General features: G+C 39.8%; 1 protein-coding gene across 2 annotated transcripts in view; it reads right to left on the bottom strand.

Moving 5' to 3' along the window:
- Positions 1 to 498: 498 nt before the first annotated feature.
- LOC134753823 (cold shock domain-containing protein E1) overlaps positions 499 to 10,350 on the bottom strand; it is a 52,993-nt gene continuing 43,141 nt past the window's right edge. For both annotated transcript variants that reach the window (XM_063689765.1, XM_063689766.1), the window contains 4 exons: positions 9,580 to 9,756; positions 8,393 to 8,570; positions 6,593 to 6,759; positions 499 to 4,964 (listed from right to left, as the gene is read on the bottom strand). In XM_063689765.1, coding sequence (XP_063545835.1) covers positions 4,948 to 4,964; positions 6,593 to 6,759; positions 8,393 to 8,570; positions 9,580 to 9,756 — 539 coding nt within the window. In that variant the 3' untranslated portion in view covers positions 499 to 4,947. The remainder of the gene's footprint in view (positions 4,965 to 6,592; positions 6,760 to 8,392; positions 8,571 to 9,579; positions 9,757 to 10,350) is intronic.

Genomic DNA, 10,350 nt, shown 5'->3' with positions numbered 1-10,350 from the left:
AAAAACGCGAATAAACAGAAAAAATAGGGCTGTATCTCCTAAACCGTGCTGTGCGGCGTAGCGCAAAAATAATTAAATAAATATTTTTTTATTAAGGGTTGCTTACGGGGGAACGAAAATTTGATTATTTTTGCGCTACCACGCATGGTTTAGGAGATACAGCCCTATAAAGTTGACAAAAAAAAATTCAGCTGTTTAGTCTGTTCGCATAAACACAGACATGTTTACATTAAAATTTAAAAAAAAAATTACTTCCCGGCCTAGGCCTTCAATTTCGTATGAAATTCCTTTACAGTTCTCTGGAGTTGCTCCGCCCGAAACGTGATACTTTGAAGCCTGTTATGACGCACGTAAGGACGATTATTCATTGCATGTTTGGGAAAAAGTATTTTACATGCGCTTTTGGAAACTGGGCAAAAATGTGAAAGAGGGAAAAATCATTATTTTTACTTAAGTGTAACGTCTGAAGTTGTTCTGGCTTAAATAATAAAACTGTAATGGCGTAATCACATCGTTTATTGGTATATGTATGTACCTATTCGTACGAGTCGTACAAGCTATAAACATGGTGTGCCGGCCCGCGAGGCCGGGGCCGGCCGACGGCAAACAATCACAATAACTTTAGAATATGCAATCGTTCCAACGTATACAGCGTCATACACGTCCAACGAGCTAACCAACGTGGCTACGTTAACCCTGCGGCTCGTCGCCGTGCTGCGTCGCCGGCAGGCAACGGGGCGGGGTAGGTGAGAAGGCCCTCGCTCGAAGGCACGGGTTAGGCATCGCTGACGATTATTTATGATCAGTGAAAATCGCGAGACGCGAAGCCGTCGAGCCGTCTCACTTCTATTCTATTCACTTTCTCAGTGGAATGAGAAACCTAACTATAAAATAAAAGTCCGGATTACAAAATAACTTAGAAAGATATAGGTACACGATTCTGAGAAAGTAATAGGATAGTGAGACCATTTCTTGTCCCCGATTACGATTAATTTAGGCCCGAGCGGCACCGCGGCCGGCATTTTTCACAACAGCACGTTAACGAATCGTGTAAAGTAGCCAGTTCGTCAACAACTCCTATAAAAGTCATCACATATTATATAAAAATTATCACGTTAACATTAAAATTCGAAAGTTGTACCGTGTTAATGGCTCCTCTACAAGAAACTCACGTAGTAAAAATACATCTGATTGTGAAACTAAATGGATAGTCGGCATGGGGTGAGAAGCGTGGGAGGCCCCACGGCGCTCCTCGGCGGCTCGAGGGAGCGCCGTGGGTGCTCGCGATCGTTACCTACATCCATTTCATTCACGCTCCCAAAACCGTATGGGGTAGTATAAACATTTGGCATAGATAACTTGACTAACGAATACATTCCAACTAAATTAAAATAAAATCTTATGATTACTTTAAAAGTTTGTAATTCTGAAAGGCTTATATATATTTATAACTTTTTTTAGACATTCTGTTTCAGAGGTTCTTTTAGGCACTGGCATTTCCGAGTGGTTCCCCAAATAACAGCTACGTGTCGTGGCGTGTCACAGAAGTGTGGGTCGTGAGCTCGCGGTCACGCGGCCGCGGCAACTCCCGGCGCCGGCGACGACGACGGGCGTCGCTAGCACTAGCACTACATCTATCGTCTGCGTAGTATGACAAATTGACAATCGGCGTAATCGTTTAAGACTAGTATAATAATAATACCTATACCCGAACAGACCCGGGGCTTACCTTCGTACGCTACAACACCAAGAATCCTGATTATTATATTATTAAGACTATTACTAAGTTATGGTTACATGAGCATATATATGATACAGCAATTAAAATCTTGTATTATAAAGCGCAATTTTTAACGTTTGTCCAAAATTCCTTTTTTTTTACATTTTTAATTCTATACATGTTTATTTTGACTTACAGTTTAAATTTATTTTACATATTATTTTCAAACAATACTCGCACAATTTGATGTCACCAACAATAAACGCAGTGCAGTTTATTAAGCACTAGCAAAGTAATTGATAGTAACGATAAGAAAGAGGGAGGAAGAGACGGCCGCGGTGCAGAGGACGGGCGGGGAGGGAGGCGTCCCAACGTCGCCAGCTTAAACTATCCCTTCGTCTGAATACGATCTTGAACACATTATCGTATTGCTTGTATACTTTCAGTCTACACAACTGATAGTTTGGCGCCGCTAGAAATCAACATCTACTAAACGAATTGATTCCAAAAAAGCTACGTTTAATACCCCATTTAGACGGTTCAAGAACGTGTACGCAATATTCGCTACGTTGCTAACTACAGACAGAGTACAATGAGTTCAGTCGACCGACCAAATACCGCAATGTAAAGAAACTTGCATACAAGCTCTTGAACCGTCTTAATGGGGCTTAAAGAACGAAAAAACGCGCCACACAACCGCCAGTCATTGATACTTCCATTAAATTTGATATAAAACAATATCGAACGATGACAAACTATAACATTACTACGGCCGCAAAGTGAATGTTCACAACATACCGTTAATTAAAATAATCTAACACCAATATTATTATTGTAATAAATATTTTTTTTTTTCAGTCTTTGGTTCCATTCCAGTACATTGCATACTTCTATAAATGCTTTTTTATCCGATTAGTTTGATTTTTGTTCATTTAGTTTTTACGTAGTATATAAGGTAGAGTAGGATTAGCCATCGGCACTTATACCAGATGAAGACGGACCGCGGCCTGGCTCACCGACCGGGACCGGGACCGGGACCGGGACCGGGACCGGCGCTACGGGAGGGCCGACACACACCACCATGCCAATTTTTACCTTTCTCACTATACATTCAAAACGAACTCAACGTAATATTCGTCACATAAACGACAACAAAATATAGACAACACGAATAGATATTTAAAATTCACAGTAATGTACATTGGGATATATTCGACAGGTAAAAAGCAACACCTTATACTCCGAAGTTTTGGTGTAAGTATTTCCGAAGTATAAATTGTTTCTTTAGTAAACATTTTTGTTTTTTTCCCAATACAAGTGATTTACTATTTGATTATAATTATGACAGAATAAAGCTAGTCTGTGAGGGTAATTAGATATAATAAAAGCGGAAGTTCGGGAGTGTCTCGCACCGTGCCGTGCGCAACAGTGGCTCGCGTGCCTGATCTTAATTGATAACTAATAATAAACCAAACCTACCGCTTTACATATTGCTTTTTTCCTTTTAGTATGCGAATTTCAAATCGCCAATATTGAAAGTATGGTATGGTACTTTCTTACTGTACACTGATTTAAACTTTTCCGTGATCACGGGGACAACGCCGTCCTCGAAACGTCGGAGTTAAATTTAAAACTTATTTTACGCGATTAAGTCCCGTCGTTGTGAATAATATCTTACTGTACACACTGATTACAATGGGATCTTAATGTTTAAAATATAGACAATTAATGTATTGAATTTGATTCAGATTGAACAAACAACGATATATCTACAAAAACTGATATAGATTTTTAATAAAAAGAGCAGCTTTGTTTTTATTTTTAATTTGATTTTAAAACAAAAGGTTCAATAATAAAATTTTATCTACACAACGTGATTCAATTTCCACTGTTAAATTTTATAGAAAAATATTAACTGTCGGAGTCAAGAAATGATGATTCATTGATTGAACGGTTTGATTGTATTCATCGACTGACCCAGACACGTAGTCACACCAAGTTAGAGTATTACATCATCCTCTAGTCCTTTGGTAAACATTCATTTGGTATATAACAAGAACCTATCGCCTCACCATAATTTACACACAAAATACTTGTCAATTTGTTTAAGTGGGTTGGGCAACACAAACAATACAACACTACTTACTCGTCTATCCAAAAAGGCAATCTGCGTCTTATAAGACATATCGGCAGGGAACCTGTTTTCATAGTTGGGGTTCATCAATTTCGTGAATTAATATTGTTGTTATTAGTAATACGGCGCCAAGTCTCACAAATGAGACATGTACAATTGATTAAAATATAATCATGAGCAGTAAAATCGGGTAAATTGTATTAAATTACATTGCTCATGGGTATATTTAAAGATTAATTCACAAGGTGGAATCACGCCCCTTAAGACTTCGAAAATAGGTCGCCGTCGCTCGGGCCTTGCAAGATCGGCGAAAACAATTTACAAAGCATCAAGCGACGAGCCATACGCCCTAAACGGGCCACTTTTGTTTCACAAATGTATTGCACAAAAAAAATTACAAAATCACAGAAGAGACTAAACCGACAGAGATCTACTTGCAATAAGTTACAATAACGTGAGATCTAGAAACCCTCATTTGTTATATGTCACCTACATCTAGACAGAACGTGTCCTGGGTACGGAACACTCACGAGTCAGAGATGATTTTCTCCTTACAAATAAGCACATAAAATATTAAATGGATATCCAAGGCAGCAGTCAGTCTGTTACAGATCAGGCGGCTGACTGCTGCGGTGGGTATTTACAATAGTCTTCGAGAGCTCGATACCACAGGCACTAAACTTGGCAAACCATAACAATAGCTAAAGAACAATATGTCAAACGGAATTTTGAACAAAGTAACCATGCGAAAAAGAACCTCTTACCTAAGTAATAACGAAATTTGTAATCAAGCAAGTAATAAAGGTCCGGTTAAAGTTGATATGTTCATCGCTCATTGATCACAAGCCGCAACGTGGATGTAACTTGATCGGTATCATGGCAGCTGCCTATTTATTAACAGTGTTTTTTTTCTCCTACAATTAGTAAAAATCACAAAACAATTTCTCTAAATGCTGCTAAAGAAAAGAGAATCAGTCAGTCTCTCGTGAGTACAATGAAACAATTTGAATAGAAAATCAAACCATTAGGTTTACCTACAAACGTAGCTGTAGCTGCCGGTGTCCAGAGGCCGCGGTGCGTCGCCCGCTGATGTTCACTCGGCTAATAGTTCTGAAAACAACCACCAATAATTATATTAATATCATTTCAAAACTAACTAGTAATATAGAAAGGTTTGCATTATTTGGCGTGGTTGACAATGATGGTGAGAACGCAGTCAACCCTGCTGTTAACATTAGTTGTAGATATTTAATTGAGGTTTTCGCATATTGTGGCCTTCGGACTGAGTGGGGTTATTGCGTCTATTCGAGTTTTTTTTAAACAACATTAGTTACTACATTATTTTTACAACGACGGGACTTAATCGCGTAAAATAAGTTTTAAATTTACCTCCGACGTCTTCTCCGAGACCACGGGGACAACGCCGTCCTCGAAACGTCGGAGGTAAATTTAAAACTTATTTTACGCGATTAAGTCCCGTCGTTGTAAATAATAATGAGTAAAAATCGTGAAAGTTTAAATCAGTGATTAGTTACTACAGCTCCCTCCATCTAGAGAAAAAGGTCAGAACTATTTGGAGAACAACAAAGGAAGGAGGTTTATGTAAAGTAAAAAAATATATTAAAAAATAGTAAAGTATTTACCCCGGTTGACCTCAAGCATTTAGGACTTGAAATCCTACCTGATGCGTCAAATCAGACGTCGTCTCAAAAGATGCCGTCACAACACACGCCGTCATAACAAATGCTGTCACATGAGGGCGCGACAAATTGATGTAAATTAATCCGTACTAAATATATGAAACTGATACCGGCCGACTCACAGCATGACACGACAGTTAATTCAGACGACGCAAATCCAAGTCTGCCAAAATAGTATGGAAAGAAGCATGTTGAATATAAAACTTAGAGATAGAATAAAACTGGAGGACATTAGAAAGAGAACAAAAATAATCGACGTAAACCACACTATGAAAAAACTAAAATGGAAGTGGACCGGCCACATGCTCCGAGACAAAAGAGAAAAATTGTCAAAAGACATCACAACATGGTACCCAAGAGACGGAAAAAGGGATGATGGAAGACAAAAAATGAGATGGGAAGACGAGTTCAGGCAGGTGGCTGGAGCCTTCTGGAGAAGACAGGCTTCTGGACAGGGACTCGTGGAGGAATATGGGAGAGGCCTATGCCAAGGGCAACCAGACAAGACGTCTGCGGAGAAAGGCTAGCAGTAAGCAGTAAGTATAAACTAGTACCAGGCGACAAATATTGTCCTTAGAAAGAGACATTGGAATTCCAAAATAAGCAGTATGTTTATAATAATAATAATAATAAAATTCTTTATTTCAGGCCAGATTGCCCATAGATTGTTAGTTATATACAGACTTATAATATTAGAGTTAGTACATCTTAACCTAGGTATTACAGTTTTATTTTTTTACTTATTTGGGGTCCCGGTAAACAGGACGATGAGCCGACGCCCAGTGGCTAAAAAATGGACAATCCCACCTCTCGGCTATATCTACCAGCAAGCTGTTGGTGCTACCCCGCAGGCGATACATTTGAGAGGCGATTCTTATTCTCATTATGGCATGAAAATCGTCCATTCGTGCTTGTGCAAACATGCCTGATGCACTGCAAAAGCGTGGTAGCCCCAACAGCATCCTGAAGCCGTTATTGAACTGGACACGCAGAGCACTGTAAGCACGCTTCGTATAATTGTTCGTTTATGGTGAGTACCTGCGATGGGTCGGCGCGGACGGAAGCCTCGGGAGCCGTCGGGCCCGCGCGGGCCGCGCACCACGATGACGCGCGGCGCGCCGGACTCCTCCAGCGAGGCGGTGCGCAGCCGCGCCAGCAGCCGCTCGGGCCGCTCGGGGCGGGGCTTTGTGCCACTCTTGCCGCTGCTAAACACAACAATAGTACATTACGATACAAGTGCGAAAATAGTTATTTACGATACAAGTGCGGAAAAGAGGAAATTCGAAACGAGTGGCGATAAATTAAAACACGACCGCAGGGAGTGTTTTAAATCGACACAAGTTGCGAATTACCTATTCGCACGTGTGTCGTACAACGTTTTACGGTACATATGGCCCTTTAAACTTTCGACATATGCACGAAAAGTGCTCTTTTACGCACTAGTGCGAGAAAGTAGCACCATATGTACTGTAAAATCTCATTTACTACAATTAGCTCCATGCATTTTTTTTTTATCTTTTGTAATCATAATTTATTTCGTTTGAACACCTGAAAAAATAAAAATACTTTTGTAAACCACATTATTTTATTAAAAATGTTTTTAAACTTTTTTTTCGGTTGAAACGCTCATAAATTTTGGCGCTAATTCCATAGCGTGATGACGTCACACGTTGTACGGTCCAACTGACATTTGCTACTAATGACACTTATGTGAACTAATGTATCGAACGCGTGACGTCACGTGACGTTTCACGCGTTTCGCTCACTAGCTTTTCGCGGGAAAGTTTTTGTACTTTTTATTTATTGGTTTAAGCAATTAAATGATACTTGAATAACGGAAATGCATTTGTAACATGATATAACGGTAACAAACATCCGAATAAAAAATATTTCGTTCAAATATAAACTATATGCATGAGGCTGATTGTTTGTTTAACCATATGAACGCCACTCCTATTATCTATGACGCGCTATCGTAAACGTTGTTAAACGTAAGCATCTGTGGCCGTCTTTGGCGGTCAAAACCAGTCCCAAAAAAAAAGGGGAAAAGATCCCTCTAAACTATCTCTACACCGACTTAGACGTGACACGGTGACAATAAACGGCATAATTTCATTGTAATTTACTTTTATGCTGTCACTTACACACTTTTAACTATTAGCCCACACGCGTGCAGCCAAAAGAGTTGCAACATACACAATACACAATGCGACAAATTAGAAATCACGTCATAAAATGGCTGACATCATACCATAAAAACAATGTAGGTACCTAATTTAATCAGGTTATCATAGTTTTCCGACAAATTTAATGAAGATAAGACACCTACCGTTTTGACGTCGCTTACAGTTTTTAGGAAAAGTGACAAGGAGTTAGAACGGTTTTTCTTCTATTCCTATTGACAATTTCATAAAACTACCCTATTCTGGTAAGTATTATTCTTACGTCTTTATGTATTTAACTCAGTTTTTTTGGAAACAAATCAAATTATTTTATTAAATATTTTTGATTTGTGTTTTTTAAGTAGTCACACTACTATATATAAATTATAAACTGAAATAGAATAATAATTCCGCAATAATGTAATCCCGTAGGGAATTCGTTTAGGAGGTGCAAACGCGCACTGCTTGCCCTTAGAGCCGGTCAAAGACGCCTAGTCCTACTAAGATGGCATATAGTCGAGAAATTGGGACGGGTACCGCCATGGCTGGGTGGTCTAGGGTTTCAAGGCGTTAGCCCGGATAAAGACGCCGGTTCGAATCCGGCCTTCACCACTGGAGGGTTTCGTGACTTTTTCTTAAATATATGACATATATTTCAGTCAATTAAAGAACTCACGAGACTTTGACAACGTTGCAGGCGCTGCTCTTGCCGTTGCGCGGGTTGGTGAGCATGACGAACTCGACCGTGTCGCCGGGCTGCAGCTCGGCGGGGTTGCCGCGCACCTCCGACATGTGGAAGAACAGCCGCCGCTGCTCCTCCGCCTCCACCGCCAGTGACAGGAACCCGAAACCTCCTGTAACATTTAAATGTAGGACTATTAGTGCCAGTTGCACCATCCGCGCTTGACAGACTGATCAACGTCACCCGGCGCGCCGCGGCGGTTTATTATCAAACTTTCTATACAATAAAATGTTGCGAACTCTTTAACGATGACAAACAGTTTGGTGCAACCGACCCTTAATGTGTGCGCACCGAATGGCCGGTAATGCGGGGCGTGTAGCGCGGCGTCAATGTCAATGTTACCTTTTCATAGCAGGAGGACACTCGAATCGGCTAGTAGAAAAAATACAAGCGAACGTCTCTTTCTAATTATTTTTATTAAATAGACTTGCGCTTAAATAAATAAATAAATATACCTATATGAAAGCGTGACTACGGGTGGTATTCCATCTGTCCAATATCTTGATCTAATGTGTATTTTGTCTCCCATTTTGCATAATGAGAGAGTGAGACGCACTGACAGTGGACAAATAAATAGGATAAATGGAATAGCAACCGTTTGAATTGTAAAGTCGTTTTTATTCTCATGTATTTATATTTCGATGGAGACACAGTAACCAACCCAAGGAAGGAAAAATAGGGGAAATAATCGGTGTATAATCGAATTTTGGTATAGTTGTAGATAAAGTTGCCTTAAAAAGCGTTGCAAGTGCGAGTTGGACTCGCCCAGCGAGGGTTCCGTACCTTTTAGGATTTGTTGTTATAGCGGCAACAAAAATACATAATCTGTGAAAATATCAACTGTTTATCTATCACGGTTCATGAGATACAGCCTGGTGACAGACAGACAGAATAGGGTCCCGTTTTTACCCTTTGGGTACGGAACCCTAAAAACAAACTAAAAGTACAGATGGATGGAGATGAAGCTAACGGGTTAAGGAAGTGTAAATATCCCTTTTTTTTAAATGGTTTTTCGTAAATAGCTCGTAAACGGTGGCCCACAGCAAAAAACTTTGTTACACATAATATTTTCTACAAAAAAGATTATGTACACTTATTCGCTACAAGTGAATATGAATGACCTTTGATGGCGTCAACGGTGGCGCGTCGCTTCTTGCGTATAGGCACGATGTTGGTGGCGCGGCCCTCCGCGTCCGCTTGGAAGGTGACCGGGTCGCCGACTTGCAGGATCTCGCGCTTGCACGCAAGACCCATGATTCCGAATTCGTAAGACGTGCCACCCTCCATTTGAATCAGACCTGAAATTGGTTAATATTGGATTTAGTATCGCTGAAGAAATCCGTCCGTATCAATCCCCTAAGTCCAGAGCCCGGAATTCTCGTAGCATTTTTGATCTGTCATAGTGACTTCCCGTTTATCGACTTCCGATTATATATATGTATATCGATAAATACAGAATACAATATGTAAAACATGATTACGAGTAGAAGTAAACAACATGCAGTCTTATCGCGAATGAGCGATCTCTTCGAGTAACCTTTGGATATCAACTTTTAGGAGATTATAAATAGCAATTAAAATAATAATATTTTATTGTTTCTTATAGATTATAAGACTGCATCTTGTTTACTTCTACTCGTAATAATATTTTAAATATTGTATTCTGTATTTATCGACATACATATGTATAATCGGAAGTCGATAAACGAGAAGTCACTATGACAGCTCAAAAATGTCATGAGAATTCCGGGCTCTGCCCCTGACTCATAAAACTAAATGTGTGTCATGTGTTAACACATGTATTTTGTCTAATTTTAATACAGATAAGGTCAAAAGTATATGCGTAACCTATTAGGCTGGCTCAGGAAAGAAAGGATTGGCAAGTCCAAATC

The sequence above is a fragment of the Cydia strobilella genome, chromosome Z (assembly GCF_947568885.1).
Source record: "Cydia strobilella chromosome Z, ilCydStro3.1, whole genome shotgun sequence".
In the NCBI taxonomy this organism is placed as follows: domain Eukaryota; kingdom Metazoa; phylum Arthropoda; class Insecta; order Lepidoptera; family Tortricidae; genus Cydia; species Cydia strobilella.
The sequence above is the reverse complement of the archived record's forward strand: the minus strand, read 5'-3'. Positions and strand labels throughout refer to the sequence as shown.